Source organism: Neopsephotus bourkii, unplaced genomic scaffold (assembly GCF_033783945.1).
Source record: "Neopsephotus bourkii isolate Nb327-2 ecotype Australia unplaced genomic scaffold, CSIRO-AGI_Nbou_v1 NB_1279, whole genome shotgun sequence".
NCBI lineage: Eukaryota > Metazoa > Chordata > Aves > Psittaciformes > Psittacidae > Neopsephotus > Neopsephotus bourkii.
Genome location: NW_026901764.1, coordinates 3,718,282 through 3,738,726, shown reverse-complemented (window position 1 = coordinate 3,738,726; position 20,445 = coordinate 3,718,282). Strand labels below are relative to the sequence as shown.

Genomic DNA, 20,445 nt, shown 5'->3' with positions numbered 1-20,445 from the left:
AGTCCATAAAAACTATTTTTCGTATCCATTTTAATATCTTTCGTCTATCACAAAGGGGTTTGGGGAGGATGAGGGTTTTTTATGTTTGTTTTGGTTTATTGTTTGTTTGGTGTTATTTTAGATTGCCCTGGGTGTTATTTTCATGGTAAGAACAAATTAACAATGGAGTAAGAAACAAGCAATATTCCTTTCACTGACTTTTGGACCTGGAGGACCAGTGTCACCGGCTGGGCCTGTTGGCCCTGGTATGCCATCTGCGCCTCTAACTCCTTTGCTTCCTTTCATGCTGAGAGTAGAAAGACCAGGAGGCCCTGGAAAACCAGGAGCACCTGTACAGAAACATCAGAGTAAGTAAAGACTACTGCTAACAGCATTTCACATACATGACGTACAATGCAGTACAACATTCAACAACTCTATAATGGCACTCATGTTTACCACCTCAATGATTACCAGGGGAATATACCCATTAAGAAAAAAAAAAAAACAAAAAAAAGGCCACTCATTTTTCCCAGCCTGCTAATTTAATCTGGAATCAGAGCTGAGTTCTTGCAGCACTCTGTAGCAGTACAGATTTTGGAGTAACCTCCAGTTGTAGTTACGCCTGTAATCATTGAATCACAGAATCATTTAGGTTGCAAGAGACCTTTAAGATCATTGTGTCCAGCCATAAACCTAACACTGCCAAGTCCACCACTAAGTGCCATATCTACCCACACTTCTTCGTAGTTGGATCTCAGCTGCTCTACAGACTACATGGGCAGAAAGCAAAATAATGAAAATCGAGTGGACTGCAAAGCTTGGTGTTATTTTAATTTACATCACACTGCACAGACCATCATGGTGTTTCCAATGATAACACTACATTAATTGGTAAAGAAACTACATATTTAATTATGAATTTCTCTTGGGGAAAGACTCCCTTCCACCTTAAGTTCTGGACAGGCCGAATTCTGCTTTCAATTATCAGTATATCATCTCAGATAAAAAAGGAGTTATAACAACGCACCTGGTCTTCCATCTGCACCAGCAATACCTCTGTTCCCTTTTTGACCAGTAATTGCCATGCCTGTTGAGCCTTGAAATCCAGGTAACCCCACTAAGCCAGGTGGTCCAACAGGTCCTTGGTCACCCTGATGACCTTTCATACCTGGTGGCCCAGGAAAACCAGGCAGTCCCATGTCCCCTTTGATTCCTGCAAAGAGTAAGTATTACATTTGGTGAGAGCTGTCAAGATGGTGTGACAACACACAATATTTACTGTACCGCAAGGGTGGAATTCAGCCTTTGGTTTTAATATGGAGAAGTCCTCAAAGCCACCTTTCTACTGTAAGGCAAAATGGTTGTGAGAACACAGGACTCACAACAAGGTAGTAGTACACACTACTCTTTTTTTCTCAAAAAAACCCCTTCACTTCCGAGATTGCTCATACAAGGGAACAAACTTGGGAGGAAGGTACAAAGACCACAGCAGGGAATATTTCTTGATGTATAAGTACAAGAAAAGCTTCTTCGAACATCAGAACTGGCAAATCCTTTTAAACTAAACTGCAATTAAAAGCATCAATATGAGTACCACAAAATAAGAGACTACCTGAAAAGGATATTTTTGTAAGGCTGATCTTCAAGTGCAAAATCTATAGATGGAAGATATGAAGATTTTTTTTTTTTTTAAGTAAAGCAAATCACTGCAATTCAGCTAATACTAGAAATAGATGCAAAACCTAAAAAATGGGAAGAGTCCCCTCAATTTTCATCAACATAAAAAGCAAGATGAACAAATTTAAATTGAAGTTGCTGCAGCTTTCTTATAGTATGCTTAACATTCAGCAGCATCATCTGTTTTCATTAGAACATCCTCTGTTAATGAAATTATATTTCAAAATAAAATTTCAAAAGCTCTAGAATGTGTCACATTCACAAAACCATAGAAGTTCGCTTCTTCATTTCCCTATTATAATAGTCTTAACTTTTATATATAACACCGAATATAACACCAAAGCATTGATCAGAAGCACAGAATTACTCTTGGTTTTCTCTGACATCCTTAGTGCCATTTCAAGCATCCAAAAGCAGGAGGCAGCTTAAAGATGATGATGACGATGATTCTGGTATGTAAAAATTAAGCTTTTGCTTTCTGCAAAGATAACTTACCTCTCCGACCAGGAATACCTCGAGGGCCAGGGATTCCTCTCCCTGGTGCTCCTATAAAATATTAGGTCACGTTATGCTCAAAGTCCCGAATAATTGTTAGAAAACATCATCATTATCTAATATTTTACACATTTCTTCAGAATTCACTGCATCACGATCTAGATTTTAGTTATAGGCAAAATATAATTTAGATTATTATTTCCATTTCTTCTATACAGAAATACAAATTAAATTTGCTTTTCTTCATAGTAGAAACTCTTCAGTCAATCACATTTGAAGTACATTCTGCAATAATAAGTTTTGTCTGTTTTCAGAGGAAAAAAAAAGAAAAATCTGCATTTGAGTTAGTTACTAAGAAAAATAGAAGAAATGTAAATACTAAAAAGGAAAATACATTAACAGTGATTACTTCACACATACTATGTACTATGCCTGCCTTCTCAGTACCCTCTTTATACTAATATGGAAGTATTATCACTGTAAAATATGAAAACACTTTCTCTCAGGATTCAGTGGAGGACTAAATCTATCCGTAGACATTGATGACATCAGGAGTGACATTTAAATGACGGAATGAAAGGGTTTACAATCCAAGGGCTAGGTCATGGAAACCTTCACCATTCATGTAAGTAAACACTGTGGTGCCTTTTATCTTATTTCCATGTAAGAGAGGAGAGTCCTTTAAAAGGATTTTGGTTCTTTCAGATTAAACATGTAAGTACTGTTAACAGCAGTCCTTTGGCTCTTGCAGACATTAACATTATTAGGTGATGTTATGACAAATCGCATAACAGAGCAGTGACATACGCATTTGGGTTGTTGACAGCATATACAACAAGTTCATAGAAAAAAACCTGTGAATTATGTAAAAGTGAAAACCCTTCTATTTATAAACTTATCTTTGGCTCCACAGAAGTTCCGTATTAATCCTTCTCAATTAATCCTTGTCAGTTTAACTAGGGAAAACAACAACTGTGAACCAGAATGAAAGTATTTCACTGGTGTTACCTGGTTCTCCCTTTACTCCTGGGGGACCAGGCATACCATCCTGACCTTGATTACCTCTTTCACCAACAGGTCCACTTTTTCCAGGCTCTCCAATGGCACCTGTGAATTACAGCAGACCACAATATCATTTTCACTACTATTATTTTGCATTTCAAAGGGAGAAGATATGAGTCCCCTTTATTAAGATTTAGTTGGTTCAGTTACTTCACATATATATAACTGTGTTGGTATTTAAACATTTTTAAAGAGTAGCACCATAATTTTTATTGAACTCACTAGACTTAAATGGATTTAATATCCCCACTATTTTCACAGGCAATGGCCTTGTCTTTCAAAGACATTTTAGGACTCTTCCTTTGACTTAATCCACCCTGACGGGAATCCATAGAGGTGGTTTCTCTCCCAGGCTTTATTACAAATTCAAGTTTTTCTAAACAGGGAGTTGATTCTGATCTTTGCTAACTCTGTTGGTAAGTCAGTGCAAGTTCACTAAAGTCTACAAAACCACAATATTGTAATTCTGATTCAGGTCTCCAAATGTAAGAGCATCCAATGTACTTTTTGAAGACAATGACTGGCACTCACTTTATTAAAATCTGCATTGTGTAACTCTCTGCTGCATTTACACACTCCCCCTTAGGTATATTTTGGATAGTTTAAACTTTTCTATTGCTTTAACAAGCAACTACAACTCTGTCCCCTCCTTCCATTTCATTTTGCTCTCCTCCTCATCTAGCTACATTTTAGTTTAACATTCTCTTTTAGGAGGCAGAACAAGCCTTCCTTACAATTGTGTGGATATCACATCATGAGACCACCAGATTTAAAAAAAATAAAAAAAAGAAAAAAAGAAGGTGAAGGTTATAATAGTGAAATAAAACTAAAACCTGTTGCCTCAGCTGAACTGGTAACATTGAAAACAGTCTGCTGAAGACCTTTGCTTCAACCAGAGAAGGTAAACAAAACCTTGAACTAACATAAACAGAGACTGCAACTGCATCAGTTATATTCTAAAAAGCTCAAAAGAACATCAACTCCCTCATTCCAAAGAAAATAAAAAACGAGGGGGCAGTGATTTGGGAGAGATGCACTACACCATACCTGGAGGGCCTCTAATACCCTGTTGGCCTGGGCGGCCCTGCTGTCCTTTAACACCACTATTTCCAGGAGGTCCAAGCTTTCCTGTAGGAACAGTGTGGGAAAGGAGAAAAAGGCATTATCAGTAGGTCCAGATTCAGCCTGAAAATTTTGCTATCATTTCTGCTTCAGACAGCTGCAAAAGATCTGTAGCTGATGTAAGGCAGTATGGCTGCACTGACTACAAAGGAGCTGTTAAAAGTTTATAGAAGCTGAATATAAATATAGAATCATAGAATCATAGAATAGTTAGGGTTGGAAAGGACCTTAAGATCATCAAGTTCCAACCTCGTCCCTGCCCATGGGCAGGGACACCTCACACTAAACTGTATCATCCAAGGCTTTGTCCAACCTGGTCCTGAACACTGCCAGGGATGGAGCATTCACAACCTCCCTGGGCAACCTATTCCAGTGCCTCACCACCCTAACAGGAAAGAATTTCCTCCTTATATCCAACATAAACTTCCTGTTTAAGTTTTAACCCGTTACCCCTTGTCCTATCACTACAGTCCCTAATGAAGAGCCCCTCCCCAGCATCCCTATAGGCCCCCTTCAGATACTGGAAGGCTGCTATGAGGTCTCCACGCAGCCTTCTCTTCTCCAGGCTGAACAGCCCCAACTTCCTCAGCCTGTCTTCATATGGGAGGTGCTCCAGTCCCCTGATCATTCTCGTGGCCCTCCTCTGGACTTGTTCCAACAGATCCATGTCCTTTTTATGTTGAGGACACCAGAACTGCACACAATACTCCAAATGAGGTCTCACGAGAGCAAAGGGGCAGGATCATCTCCTTCGACCTGCTGGTCACACTCCTTTTGATGCAGCACAGGACATGGCTGACTTTCTGGGCTGTGAGCGCACACTGCCGGCTCATGTTCAATTTCTCATCGACCAGCACCCCCAAGTCCTTCTCCACAGGGCTGCTCTGAATCTCTTCTCTGCCCAACCTGTAGCTGTGCCTGGGATTGCTCCGACCCAGGTGTAGGACCTTGCACTTGGCATGGTTAAATTTCATGAGGTTGGCATCAGCCCACCTCACAAGCGTGTCAAGGTCCCTCTGGATGGCATTCCTTCCCTCCAGCGTATCAACCGAACCACACAGCTTGGCATCAGTGGCAAACTTGCTGAGGGTGCACTCAATCCCACTGTCCATGTCACTGACAAAGACGTTGAACAAGACCGGTCCCAGCACCAATCCCTGAGGGACACCACTCGTTACTGGTCTCCAGCCGGACATTGAGCCATTGACCACAACTCTTTGTGTGCGGCCATCCAGCCAGTTCTTTACCCACTGAGTGGTCCATTCATCAAATTGATGTCTCTCCAATTTAGAGGCAAGAATGCCATGTGGGACAGTGTCAAACGCTTTACACAAGTCCAGGTAGGTGACATCAACTGCTCTACCCTTGTCCATCAGTTCTGTAGCCCCATCATAGAAGGCCACCAAATTGGTCAGGCAGGATTTCCCCCTTAGTGAAGCCATGCTGGCTGTCACCAAGCACCTTGTTGTTTTTCATGTGCCTTAGCATGCCTTCCAGGAGAATCTGCTCCAAGATTTTGCCAGGCACAGAGGTGAGACTGACTGGTCTGTAATTCCCCGGGTCATCCATTTTCCCCTTCTTGAAAATGGGGGTTATATTTCCCTTTTTCCAGTCTTTTCGGGAACTTCACCTGACTGCCATGATTTTTCAAATATGATGGCCAGCGGCTTAGCAACTTCATTCACCAGCTCCTTCAGGACCCGCGGATGGATTTCATCAGGACCCATGGACTTGTGCACATTCAGATTTTTAAGATGGTCTCAAACCAGTTCCTCTCCTACAGTGGGCCCAAGGTCTTCATTCTCACAGTCCCTGCATCTGCCTTCCAAGACTTGGGTGGTGCGGTCAGAGCCTTTGCCAGTGAAGACCGAGGCAAAGAAGTCATTCAGAACCTCAGCCTTCTCCAAATCCTGTGTAGCTAGTTCACCTGAGAGCTTCCTGAGGGGGCCTACGTTCTCCCTAATCTGTTTTTTATTTGCTATGTACCTGTAGAATCCCTTCCTGTTATCCTTAATATCCCTAGCCAAGTTTAATTCTAACTGGGCCTTAGCTTTCCTAACCTGGTCCCTAGCTTCCCGGACAACATCCCTGTACTCTTCCCAGGCCGCCTGTCCTTGCTTCCACTTTCTATAAAACTCTTTTTTCATTTGAATTTTCCTCAGCAGCTCCTTATCCATCCAAGGAGGTCTCCTGGCCCTCCTGCTGCACTTCCTTCTAGTTGGGATGCAACACTCCTGAGCTTGTAGCAGGTGATCCTTGAAGATCAACCAAGAGTCTTGGGCCCCCCTGCCCTCTAGGGCTATATCCCATGGAACCTTACTAAGCAGGTTCCTGAAGAGGCCAAAGTCTGCTCTCTTGAAGTCCAGGGCAGTGAGCTTGCTGCACGCTCTTCTCACTGTCCTGAGGATCTCAAATTCGACCATCTCGTGGTCACTGCATCCAAGGCTGCCCTGGAGCATCACATTTCCAATGAGCCCTTCCCTGTTGGTGAGCACAAGGTCAAGCATGGCACCTCTCCTTGTTGGTTCCTCTATTACTTGCAGAAGGAAGTTGTCTTCCACACAATCGAGGAACCTCCTGGATTGCTTGTGCCGGGCCGTACCGTCGCTCCAACAGATGTCAGGGTGGTTGAAGTCACCCATGAGAACGAGGGCCTGTGAGCGTGAGGCTTTTCCTATCTGCCTATAGAGTGCTTCATCCACAGATTCCTCTTGATCAGGCAGTCTGTAACAGATCCCCACAGTAATGTCTCCCATCTCTGTTCTCCCTTTAACCCTGACCCACAAACTCTGTTAACTGCTCACCTGTCCCCAGACAGAGTTCCATACTCTCCAGCCTATCCCTAACATAAAGGGCAACTCCCCCTCTGCGCCTGCCAGGCCTGTCTTTTCTAAAGAGCCTGTAACCTTCCATTCCAACACTCCAGTCATAGGAGCCATCCCACCATGTTTCTGTGATGCCTGTTATATCATACCCTCGTAGATGCGCGCACATCTCTAATTTCTCTTGTTTGTTCCCCATGCTACAGGCGTTTGTGTAGAGGCATCTGAGCTGAGCTCCAAATGAGGCGGGCTCATTGGCTGGAATATCTCTACGTTGCTCCAAGCATTTATTATGCCAGCGCATAGGCACTTTGTGTAGTTTACTGACAAATTATCTTATCTTAAAGGTATGCTAACATCTCACCACCCTGCCAAAACAAAACATACCTGAGATTCCTGCACCTCCAGTTTCCCCTCTGGTCCCAGGTGGTCCTGGTATTCCTTTATGTCCTGGATGACCTTGGGATCCTTTTTCCCCTTTGCTGCCCAAAACTCCTGGGGGGCCTGGATTTCCCTGAGAAAAAGGAATTGCACACAAACAGGTAAAGAATCATATTACATTAAATACATTAGATTCCATATTTGAACAATAGAAAAAAATCACATGTAATTTTACAGGTTAACTATGTGTAATCATAGTTCACTATGATTTTCAAACAAAAATCAAAGTAGACTAACATGAAGTCTTGTCATAATACCACCGATCTTTTTTAAACATAGCTAGAAGATCTTTCATCTGTACAAACCAGCTTCAATCTTTAGATGTTTTCACTGGCACACAGACTTCCCTTCAATTTTATTTTAACAGGTCCTCTTTGATCCAAATATGCATTCCTTATATGATATGCAGCTATACAAAATACTGAATTGCATATTTTTCCTTAATTCCTACTGATTTTCAGGACAGTAACACTGTCCTACCCAGTTAATACAGAAAATAAACAGCTAATTTAGACAGATTACAGGAGTTATAGTACAGTTTACAATCTCAGCGATGTACTTCAGATAAATTCATATGTAAAATGACTCCTAGTTGTTAACCAGAATATGTGGAATAAAATTGTAATCAATTGACCTAAAAAATATTGTTTTTTTCTTAGCAATATATATTGGTAAGAAGAAAAAAACAATTCATCTTAGGTAATGATATTACTAGTCTGTCAAAACCCAATAGTACAATTTTAGATTACGAAACTTTTGTATTTGCTAAGATTATGTTTTTTTATGCTTTTTAATGTACAAGTATTGCTACTGCTGACCGTTTAAGTGCAAGTCCTTGTTCTTACTGGATTAGCAGCTTTTACATAAGCAAAGTTATTTGTAAACATGGACCATCTTGCAAATATGAAATTCTTGCACCAAGAGAAAATGAAATATAACAAACTCAAAAAAATTTCTCACAAGTAATGGCACAACAGAATTATCATATTTCTTATCACTAACAATGCAGTTCTGCAGCTCTTGCTTATGTGTTCTTCTGTTGCTGTAGTCAAAGACTCTGCTTATTGCCTAATATGACAGTGTTTCCATTGCCTTTATACCTTTGGACCAGGTTCTCCTGGAAGCCCAGCAGATGGGTACCCAGGATCTCCTTTGTCACCTGTGAAGCCATCACAGCCTGGTGGACCAGGGTCTCCTGATGGTCCTGGAAAGCCTAGAGATCCTTTCTGTCCTTTTGAACCTGGAAAAATAGATACTGATACCATTCTTAAAAGGATCATAACTGCATACCACATTTTGTGTTTAGTAAACTACTGCTTATATAGTCAAATATTAATTCTTCATTATAGTAATTTACATAGCCAGGGATTTTATTTCTAAGCACATTTAAATGAGGTTCTTACATGTAATAATATATACATTAAAGTAGTTATATTTCATTTACAGAGAGGGACAGGTGCACTCTGCAAGTCAAGCAAATGCTGGGGTTGTAAGAAGATTATAGGTACTGCAAAGAATAAACCCCAAGGTTGTGTAGTGCTTTTACAGTAACTGCTCAGATCTTTGCAAATGCTTCTATACAGCTCTATGAATTTGCAATAGGGCTTGAGAGAAAATGACCTGGAAATCCCATGTCCCCTTTGTTTCCTGGTGCACCTGGGAATCCTGGTTCTCCAGTAACCCCTGGAAGACCCATAAATCCTTTGACACCTGCAAGATGAAGAAAAAAGTGTCATCTACATGTTGCTTCAGACAGTGGCTGGGTGGAAGAGCTTTCACGAATACAGAATCCTGTACTGCACACCTTGTGATATTATTTCAGAAATCAACATGCAGCCTCTTACCCACTGACACAGATAAAATTATCATTATCACTGTCAGAAAGTCAAGGAAATAACAAGCATCTTATGTATCAACACTAAAATTAAGGTTTGTGACCACAGCACTTAGGGGCATCAACAAAAACATACTTTTGCAAATTTTGATCAAGATCATGAACTTGTATTTACAGAGTGGACCCTCGTTTCATTGTCCCCCTGAGTTCAGTCTGGTTCCTGCACATGTCACAATCACATTATTATATTATTAATCACATTACCCATTATGCACTTCTCATGACGAGTATATTCATGAGCTTTTTCTTATATGGCTTAAGCACCTTTCCCCCCACTCACGTATCTTTAGCTTAATTTAGCTAAATTAGCTTTCAGTTTAATGACTACAAGATCTAGTTGCATTTTGGAATCTCCAGATGTATACATTCCAGGGTACTAGCCATGCCTGAACATTTAGGCAGGTAAGGTGTTATTTATTATTCCATTAAAAATTAAGGACTAGTGGAGCATTTTTCCTGTGCTGGCTACATTGCAATCACTGCAAAGGATATTAATGACAGAGTATAGCAGTAATGCTATAAGGTCATATAGCATGGATAATTGCAATCGTGAAAAGAGCCATTCTGATTATAAGCTTAAATTACTGTCACTATTTTTATATATTATAGTATCATATGATTTTCAAGGAAGAAGTTATCTCAAAGAATCAAAAATACAGAATACAAAGAAATAAAAATGTTTTATTAGCATTAATTTGAGAAAACAGATGCACTGTCTCTCAAGGACCAACACGTATCATTATGTGTGCAGTTATGGTAATGGCAGAGCAAACCTTAGTCATAACTTAGGTAGGTTTATAATTTATGCAGGTACTTTTTAAACCTGCCTTTCACTGAACATCTGGTGATGTTCAAACTAATGTTCTGGTAACTTTCAAAATATTAGCCCAACATCCAGGCTTTGAAAAGGGAAATAAAATCCACCCAAAATAAATAAAAAAAAAAGCTAAAATATTTTTGTAATTGTAATATTCCTATTTTAGAATTCTTACTTTTCTTTGCAATATTGGGAAGTTCAGCTTCACTTTTATAAATACCTACTTTTATTCACTGCTCTTATCAGCTTTTAGAGTTTGAAGTCTTCATTATTCAGGATTTAATACCATTTTCTATCTCTCACCCCCCAAAATGGTCTATATTTGGAACAGAACAAAGAATTATTTGGTGGTAGCTGCTATGACTTTCGAATAGCAGCTTTTGAAATTGCTGGTTAAGAATTCTCAGAAAAGTTTCAAAGTTAATACAGAGAATGTAGTGCTGCTGCTAGAGCCATGTTACGTTCTAAGCACTGAGGTAATATTATCTTTACTGTCCATGCGATAATGTAATTTTCAATATACATATTCCATACCTGGTAGACCAGGTATTCCTTCAGATCCATCAAGACCTGGGGGACCCTGCACACCAGCATCTCCTTTTTCTCCTTTTAGACCCATTCTTCCATGAACTCCTAAAACAAAGTTTCATTTTAAAAAATACTACATAACATCTTAGAATACAAAGTTTTATAAAATTTAAAGTACTATAACTCTTAGAGCTAATTAAGCGGAGCATAGGATTTTCACTCTGTGAATACACATTAGCAAGAAACAAGCTCACAGTTAATACCTCTGAGTTTTTCATATGGAGACAAAAGGAAGTTTTCTGAAAGCTTACATAGGAAAATGTGTACACAAAAGACCAGACAATATTAGTTTAGCATGTACGACTCATAGACAGTCTATATTAGTATTGCAGACAATATTTTGCAATATTGTAAACAATATTCTTCTGACAATCAAGTATTTCTGAGCAGATCCAACTTTTTTGAAATCCAGCATCTAGTTGGTAAGCACATCCATTTCTGTGCTCATGGGCTACTAAATGTATAAACACTTGACTGTATAGCATATGTATATAAGCCTCCTAGTACTACTGACATATTATTACTGGTTTAACATTACAATAGCAGGTTTTCAAGGAATATGGACTTGTTGAAGTGAAAATATATATCCAGCGTATTCTTGAACTATCCCATAAATAAAAAGGCAGTTACAGTGTTCAGTAATACTAATTTCAAAGCCATGCGAATGCTCTCAGTAGTACAGTCAATTTCTTCCATGTTATAGAGTTCACTGGAACTGCAACATAGCTGACAACCCTAATTAGTTTTGAATAACAGAACAAGGAATGTGTACCTTTTAAACCTCGTTCTCCTTTATTCCCAATATCAACCAAGGTCTCAGATGGTCCAGGAAAACCTTTATCACCTTGTTCGCCTTTTGCTCCAATAAATCCTTTTCTTCCCTTTAGTCCTGGGAAGCCAGAAGAGCCTACAAGAAAATAAAATTAAATTTTCTAAAGAAACCTGGCTAGATGCTAGCATAAGTGAAGCAACAAAACTCCTGTCTTAAAGGGCAGCTACATATGCAAATATATGTCCCCACTGTATATTCCAATTACTCCAGTGATTGGTGTCATTAAGAAGCCTAAACAAGCTTATTAATTACTCCAGTCATCAATAAAACATCTACCAGCACAAATTATGGCAAGAAACAGTAATTATTTCTTATACTGAATATATGTATAATCTTGTATCTGTTGAATAGATACAACTGATATTAGATGAAAGGGATGCAAAAAAAATAAAGCAAAAAAGCTCTCTGCTCTTTATTTAGCAGATTACCAGCCACTTTTACACATACCAAAGAAATAGAAGAGGTGGCAATTCAAAACTGCTAAAAAAATTAAATAATGTAGTAATTCAGCCTGTAGATTGCATATATACAGAAGCCAAAGACTTGTCAAAGAAATTCTAGGATGACACATGAAAACATACATCAAGAAGGAACACAAGACTAACTTTAGCACGGAAGTTTCTATAATCTAAATAATAATGAAAGCAAATACTATGGCCACTTGCCTCTAATACCCGGGTTGCCTGGTCTTCCAATAATGCCACGGGGTCCAGGAATTCCTAACAGGCCCATTATACCTGGCTCTCCCCTTGAGCCTGTGGAATTGAAGCAACAGCAACATATTGCTAGTGTTTGGTCAGTGAAACAGAACATTACTTCAGAAAACTACACATCTGCTTATCATTTAAATATTTAATTGCTTATATTTTCTTATATATATTGATCTCTGAAGCATGCTATCCAAGCCAGCTTTCCAGTCGTTAACCACATGAACAGCATTTATACACACAGTAAACTCCAGACTACCTTAGATTACTAGCTGCAACCGCTTCTATCAATGCATGGAACAACTGTTATGGAGGAAAATGTATCTGAGATACCCACACAGGGATGGAGGATCTGTTATGGGTTGTATGGGAAAGATATTCCTTTCTGGCTCAGGAGCTGAAGACCAGCTAGGACATGACAACTCCCCTCAAATGACATCAGAAGTATCAGCTTGCATAACTGAGTCAAGTGATACATGTTTATCATTTGGTCTATAGCTTTATAAAAAATTATGTACCATCTCTTTCCTACAGAATAATGAAGGATTTGATACTAATGAAAAATCTCTGAGAGATAGGGAGCATTACATAACAGATTTTATTCTACAAATCAGATTTGAACACGTATCTGAAAAACAACCCCTACAGGGATTAACTGCATTACTTAAAGTTAGCTCTAATTAAGGTGAGTTTGATCTGACTCAACTCTGTCAGCCTCAAGATCTGAACTTTCTTTTTAAGAAAAAACAGACAGCATTAACAAGCTATTTGTTTGAAAATGGATGCTGAGAAAGAACTAAATACCCTTCCATTATGCTGGGGAGTTGCTTCGAATGTCAATCGTTTAATTTCCTACTGCAAGAACATTACTGTACAACAACCATGTAAGGTACCCCTCTATTCTCAGAAGACTTACAGAAAAATGAGTACTGTGTCATAACAGCTTCAAGATATGCTTGTCATTTAAGGAATGATGATTTGTTTTATAGATAGGTCTTAATATATACAAAAGCTGCTGATGGAAAAATATGTTAGCATATTCAGTTTGGAAAAGCATGACTGACATTTTTACAGAGACTGAATTTCTATGTCAAAACAAGTACTTGGGAAATCCTTACCTGGCACACCAGAGATTCCTGGCCTTCCAGACTGTCCCTTGGGGCCAGGTAATCCTGTATTTCCATGAAGACCTATTAATCCAGGTTCCCCAGGCAGTCCGTAGATTCCTGGGATACTCAAGCCAGGAGGACCTAGTTTTCCTTTTGAACCTTGCAAACCTCTTCCTCCTAGGAAAAATGCGTGACAGTGTAGTATGGTACAACTGTCTGAAAACTAAGCCTTCGCCTCTATCTTGCCATTATAAGCATGAAACTCGAACTGTGTTTGAAAGCTAAACATTAGATCTGTAAGACAACATGCATGTTCAGGAAATTGTAGAAGAGTTGTGGGTTGTTTGGGCTGTTTTCTTCCCATCTGAGGGAAGCGCGTCTCTTAAATGGGCTCACGTTTTTTCACATACTATCCTATAACCATATCTAGGAACAGCTTCAGCTCCCTCAGGCTATTGGAAAGCAGAAACAAACCCTAGACCCACCCAGTCAAATTGCACAGTTGATTCAGAAGGTCCTACCTTGTGGACCTGTAGCTCCCCGGCCACCTGGCAAACCTGGCAGGCCAGTAAGACATTCAGCAGGTTTCCCTGGCAAACCTGGATCTCCAGGAACTCCAGGTGAACCACGATCTCCTAAAAGAGAGGAAACTGGATTCACAATCATTTAACTAGAAGTTTCAGACTTTGAGTGAGCATTGCTTGACTTGGTTTCCCTTTCCTTAAACAACTTTCTGTGCTCCTTGAGCTTGTTTGACAACAGTACCTCTTAGGCCATCATCACCATCATGTCCGGCACGCCCTGGTAGGCCTGGAAGTCCTGGAAATCCAGTATCACCTTTTAAGCCAGGAATGCCATGACTTCCTGGTGAACCCAGTCTACCTGGCTCTCCAGGAATAACCATGCCTGGGTCACCCTGCAACACAGAGAGAAATCCACTATGTTTTGCATGTCTGCCAAAATATTTCTCCGCTGTGTGATCAGTTAACTTTTTTTATTAGGGTAATTTTCTCCATTCCCTGGGGATCTTCCACATTATAACTTTTAATGGCTCCAATTCAGCAGACTTCTGGATGTTCCTTATAGGCCAGCTGCAGGTTCCATACCAGAGTAATTCCTCTAGACAGCTACTGAACTCCGCCTCCGAACTCTAAGAAACTGTTACTAAGCAATGCAAGATACTTTCTTCCGTTTGGCCTTTACTGCATTGTTGATGGTTGCTGTAGCTGTGAAAAGCTTTGTATCTGTATCTGAAAATTTGGCTTAAGTTTGTGGAAACATAACTTTTCCTTTATTTTTATATGATAGTCATATTTTTATCAAAGCATTTATATAAATAATCAAGGTCAACACCCAGATCTGTCTCAGAATACTCAAAGTCAGCTACTGGTGTTTTAAAATTAATCCTTCTTCTGACCATTGTTTTCAATGAAGACTGCTTTTATCACAAATGTCCCATGTCTATTCCCTGAATCAAAAGTTTGAATTAGTTTATTTGGCTGACTAATCTGCTGGTTGCTTTGAGTACCAGCAAATCAGCATGTCCACAAAGCAAGTCACTAGAGCTGAGCTTATGCCTGTCACTGATGATATACTTGGACCACAAACGCCACTCCATATCCAGCTGTTCTGTGACATCAAATACAGATTAAATAATAATTAAAAAAAAATAAAATCCACAACCTCAAACCACACACTTCACCATGTCAAAAAACACACAAAAGAATGACATTTGAGGACGCACACAAAAAAGAAATGCCATATCTTCAAAACACTTAGGTGCTACCATTTTTTTTCAAATCTGAATCCTGATTACACAGTAGTGTTTCTATGTTTACATATGCCATCAGTAGAGTAGTTTCTGTTAATCAGCAAGAGTGGCTGCAGTATTACTTCCAACCTACTTCCTTTATGTTTCAGTTCAGTGGAGCACTTAAATTAAATGCATGCATAATTGTCACTGACCTCCATCAATTATGTGTTTAATTCCAGTTTCTGAATAACCATCTTTTCAGAAGCTATGGCCTTGCTTTTTCCTCTGAGGAATGTAATATTCTCCTTGTGCTCTAAAAACTGAGTACCAAAGCATCCCCAACACTTGGAGCTCTGAAGTCCAGTATCTGAATTTAAAATTTTGGCTTGAGCCCCTTTTTATGTAAAGAATTTAATTTCATAGCTTGTGTGTCACTGGTCAAGAAATATAAAAACTCCTGTATTCCTTACATTTAATTTATTTGCTCAGTGTCACATTTAATGAATGGGACTTATGGAAAAGTCTGTACTATGTTTCTAACCAAACCTTTTCTCCTGGTTGTCCTAGGTTTCCAGCTCGGCCTGTATCTCCAATCTTTCCTTCAAAACCTGGTGACCCTTTGCCTCCTGCAAGTCCTTTATCTCCTGCAAAAGGAATTAAATGGCAGTACAGATGCTGTAGTTATCACTTTATTTTACAAATGGATATTTGTATGGATGCAGTTACAAGCCTCTTACACTAAAGTAGCTGACATGAGCTGAGGACAGCATCCTGATTTCAGAGTTGATATGACACACTGCATCTTGTTCCTTACATACTCACTCAGCGCTGACTGTAACACTTGGTTACTTGTTTCAAATCTGTTATGTGAGATTTTTTTTAAGTGACGCTGTTCTAATGTCAGTTCCCTACTGCTTTCTTTAACAAGCAGCTTGTAGTAGTTTCAGCATCAGAGTGTTGTTTTTTTTTCCCCCTCCTTTTCTTCCCCCATCCTGAGCAGGATTCTGAGAATTTTTTAATATGACTGGTGTCCAAAGAGGGGTATGACTTTGCATGAGAAATGGCCAAACTATCAGCATTATAAATGCTTTCTACGACCTGCACATTAGAGCAGGTATTGCATTGTACGGAACCAAAATTAAAGATAAAGCACAGAAACAGCTCTTTGTAACATATATCCAGGTACAGAGAATCCATGTGAAGTAAGTTGGCCCTCAGGTGAGCTGCACCTGTTTGGGCTGTTTTACACGAAGCATCGATGTCTTAAAATATTTTCCTCCTGCCAGCTTTGATACTTGATTCTCTGAAATACTTCAAAATATTTCAAACTTCCAATTTATAAACTTCAAGGCAGTAAATCACAAGAGGGCTAAAAACACTTGTCTGTTTGACTAATAATTATTGATTTTTAGTTTATTTTATATGTTGATTGCTTTTAATGTGGACTAAACCCAAAAGTAAATGTTTCCCATTTTGCCTTTTGTTTTTGTTGGTTTTGTGTTGTTTTTTTTTTACCTTTTGGACCTGGGTTTCCTGGAAACCCAAGTCCTGGGAAGCCTGTGTCACCTGTTGGCCCTGGATGTCCTGGATCACCTGGCTGACCTCTTGCTCCAGCCCTACCTGTACAGAGAAAATAAGTGAACTGTGATGTACCTTACCACAGAACATCAGCATGTAAGATTAGGTGGTTTATAGTTTATCGTTATTAATTAGGACACCACTGTAGATTGTATTAGAACTTAGACACTATTTCTCCTCCACAGCAAGTTTTTTACAGTTGAAATGATTATTGTGTTCACAGTATCAAAGCAGGCATGAGCCTGTGAGTTAAGTCTTTATGCAATCTGACCAAATTCCAGACTTCTAAGAACAACTACTTGCAGATACAAATCTTCCACTTGTTGAGAAGATACAAACGCATATTACAGGGGTAAGGCTTGGAAAGCAAACAACTGCAAGAACAGAAGCTACCATAAAGCTGCCAAGAATTTTTCCTGTGCTATCCATGGCAGCTTTAAGGACTATTGTTCTACAAAATGAAAACAAAGATGCTTTATGGTTAGCCTGAATATCAGTTAGTGGCCCTCAGTGCATTAAAAAACTGCAAAATTTAAAATCATCAGCAACCAATAAAATCTCACCTAGAAGCCAAGCCCAAAACCCACCCAAAAAAGGAAACTCACATTCTCAACAACATAGAACAATGGTTAGCAACAGTCACATCAAAAAGGAAGCAGGAAACTTAACACAGCTACTTTTTTGATTGTGCCCATGCAAAGCATGAGAAGGAGCAAGGGTTCAGGAAGATTAAGAGTACTTTAACCTAATTTTGTTCATTCTGTTTTGCAGCAGCCCCAGCATATGTTAGGATACACTTTTGTCAAAATCATGTCAAAGGTGTCCTTCTGGATGCAGAAGCTGCAGCATATGCTCCAGATATTTCTGGTTCCTGGAGGAACCAAGTCATAGTATAGGATTCTTGGAATCTCTTACCATACTGCACACCAAGGACATAGCCGTGTGTGCCCTTCCTATTCACATCCATCTCCCTCAGTTTTCTTGAAAGGGAATGTTACAACTAATTTCATAGTTTCTGTAACACATAACTCCTTCTAATAGTTATTTCAAGGTAACACTAACAGTTTTATCTGGCCAGAGCAGGGAAACAAATCCTCATCAGATTATCTCTGACTTTTACTGTATTAAGTGCATGTGTACTTACCAGGCACTCCTGGGGGTCCAGGTAAACCACCTGGTCCCTGAGGTCCTGGCAACCCAGGTAATGGTGATATCCTAGTAGCCTCTCCTTTCAGACCTTCAGCAAATATATAATCAAGATTACAAGACTTATAGTTTGGCAATATGAAATCTTAAACATTCAAAATTATTAGCGATCAATCTACTTGGTTAAAAATGCAGACTTCTACAGTTTTCATATTTCTGAAACTCCAACAGAGTTTAAAAGCCTTCAGATCCTGGCTTCATAAAACAAAATAATTTTATTGACACCAAGCACATCTGCTTCCTTATCAGCCCTCCTGCAGTCTAGTGGAGACCCAGAAGAGGCAGCACAAAGTCAGCAGGAAAATGATGCAATTGAGAAATGCTTAATCTGCAAATCCATTTCTTAAAGATTTAATGGGTATGCTCTTGGAGAAAACTTGATTATATCTGCCATCCAACTTTGAGTTCTTTCAGATTATGCTTGCCTATAAATACATACACTGGTATGTTTTCAGCACTCAAAAATGATCAAGTCCTTCATATTTCCCCTGATGACTCAGATCACACTAATGATGACTGGATGCATATTTAAAGACTTTTATTTTTTCATGATGAGGACAGTCAAGCACCAGAAGAGGTTACACAGAGATGATGTACTGTAGCAGAAATTTGGACTGAAGACCTCATAAGGGTCCCATCCAACCTCAATTGTGCTATGACCCTCCGACTTTCACTATTATCTTCAGTGCGACAAAACTTGGAACAACGCTATGGAAATCTCATAGCAAGGAAAAGCTTCCCATGTTTCACTGTTTTTGACTTCATCACTGTCTGCAATTTCAATCAAGTACCCTGTAACATAGGTAAAACATGGTAATATAGGAAGTTACAAACCAGCTTCTCCAGGTAATCCAGGTGGACCAGGTATTCCTTTAGAGCCTTTGAAACCTCTTATTCCTTGTGGTCCATATCCTGGCAGTCCAGGAAACCCCATTTCTCCAGGAAGCCCAAGACTGCCAGGCAATCCAGGTAGTCCCCTGTCTCCTTTTGAACCAGCCAGTCCCTATTAACGATTACACATGTGTATACCAAGCATTACAAGGTTTCTACACCAGCTTTCATAACCAAATGCTGATTCTCTGATTATAATCTTGTCTTACTTTAGTAACAGAGTGGATCTGCTAACTAAAGAGGAATTTTCCCTGATTTACTTGTGATTAAAAGGTTATAAATTTTAGTATCAAGGGTTAAAAATAGATGGCTAGTAAGAGGGAAATAGTACAAATAAATAAAGCAGCTTGATTTTTCAGTCACTGTGGCATTATACCATTATACACCTTTTTAAAACAAGTCTGGTAAAAAAACCAAACAAAACAAAACCCAACAAAACAAACAACACCTCAACTCTGATCCTCTTTGTATACTGTGGAGTCAGGTTTAGAGACAGTTATATCTGAATCACTTTAACAGTTTTTCAGCCAACAAACACAACAATAATTATTAGGTTTTGTTTCTGGTGAACAAAGAGCTCTGCCCTAACTTTGTTTTATGGTCAGCCCTCCTAGCTTTTGTGGTTTCTTCCAGCCCTGACTCAAGATTAACTCCTACAGACTGAACAGGAACTATTTGAAATATCACCTCCTTTTAAGCATTATAAGTAGTGAGGAAAACTGGTTTGGTTTTTTATTTTGGGGGTTTTTTGGTTGGTGGGTTTTTTTTGCCCCCCCTTTTTTTTTTAATTTTTTTTGTTTATCTTATTCATCACAGGAATCCAAGATGATGCTCCAGTGTAAATATCCAGGCTAACACCACAAAAGACCGCTGAGGTTTTTCAGCAACGTGTACCTATAATAGCCTCATCTTTCTCTGATATTGTAAGATTATTTACTCTCATTCGTTCACAGATGTTCGTTCTGCATATTGGTTGCTATAGTTGAGCATAATACTCCTAAGTCAGGTAGAGGATTTTCACTTAACGTATCTTAACAGATAAAACAGGCTGTTGTACAAGATATTAATACTGATTTAGGCTTTAATGAATTCTGTATTAATTGTAAAGACTGCATACCCACCTCTTCACCTTTGGAACCTTTTGACCCTTTAGAGCCAGGTTTTCCAACAAATCCACTTGAACCTTTTCTTCCTTTGTCTCCTCTGGGCCCTGGATCTCCTCGCTCACCTTTTGGCCCTTCTGGATACACGTATCCAGGCTCACCTTTTGATCCTTTATATCCTTGATGCCCCTTAAAACCTGGAGGTCCCTGCAACAGTAATCAAAAGATTTTCAATGCTAGACATGTCAGCTGTTTTCAAGCTCTTTTTTTTTTTTCTTTATTAAATACTTAAGAGTAATTCTTTTAATCCTCATTCACTGTAATGGCACACTTCAATAAACAAGTTTTTAGTGTTTTTTCTTTCCC

At 39.2% G+C, this 20,445-nt stretch overlaps 1 protein-coding gene and 1 long non-coding RNA gene across 2 annotated transcripts in view; one reads left to right on the top strand and one right to left on the bottom strand.

Annotated features, from left to right (window-relative positions):
* The window catches only part of COL4A3 (collagen type IV alpha 3 chain), a 68,457-nt gene that overhangs the window by 9,198 nt on the left and 38,814 nt on the right, over window positions 1-20,445 (bottom strand). Inside the window, exons 25-43 of the mRNA XM_061365196.1 lie at window positions 20,098-20,286; window positions 18,920-19,088; window positions 18,024-18,116; window positions 16,817-16,921; window positions 15,848-15,945; window positions 14,314-14,464; window positions 14,070-14,183; window positions 13,558-13,725; window positions 12,398-12,487; window positions 11,673-11,807; window positions 10,847-10,945; window positions 9,222-9,311; window positions 8,702-8,841; window positions 7,548-7,674; window positions 4,264-4,344; window positions 3,163-3,261; window positions 2,155-2,205; window positions 1,010-1,195; window positions 199-329 (exon numbers count right to left, since the gene is read on the bottom strand). Of these exons, the coding sequence (XP_061221180.1) occupies window positions 199-329; window positions 1,010-1,195; window positions 2,155-2,205; window positions 3,163-3,261; window positions 4,264-4,344; window positions 7,548-7,674; window positions 8,702-8,841; window positions 9,222-9,311; window positions 10,847-10,945; window positions 11,673-11,807; window positions 12,398-12,487; window positions 13,558-13,725; window positions 14,070-14,183; window positions 14,314-14,464; window positions 15,848-15,945; window positions 16,817-16,921; window positions 18,024-18,116; window positions 18,920-19,088; window positions 20,098-20,286 (2,316 nt within the window). The remainder of the gene's footprint in view (window positions 1-198; window positions 330-1,009; window positions 1,196-2,154; window positions 2,206-3,162; window positions 3,262-4,263; window positions 4,345-7,547; window positions 7,675-8,701; window positions 8,842-9,221; window positions 9,312-10,846; window positions 10,946-11,672; window positions 11,808-12,397; window positions 12,488-13,557; window positions 13,726-14,069; window positions 14,184-14,313; window positions 14,465-15,847; window positions 15,946-16,816; window positions 16,922-18,023; window positions 18,117-18,919; window positions 19,089-20,097; window positions 20,287-20,445) is intronic.
* On the top strand, window positions 236-16,116 carry LOC133218605 (uncharacterized). The gene is made up of 4 exons (XR_009727207.1): window positions 236-347; window positions 7,508-7,702; window positions 13,514-13,605; window positions 15,869-16,116. It is a non-coding gene; the product is annotated as an uncharacterized LOC133218605 (long non-coding RNA).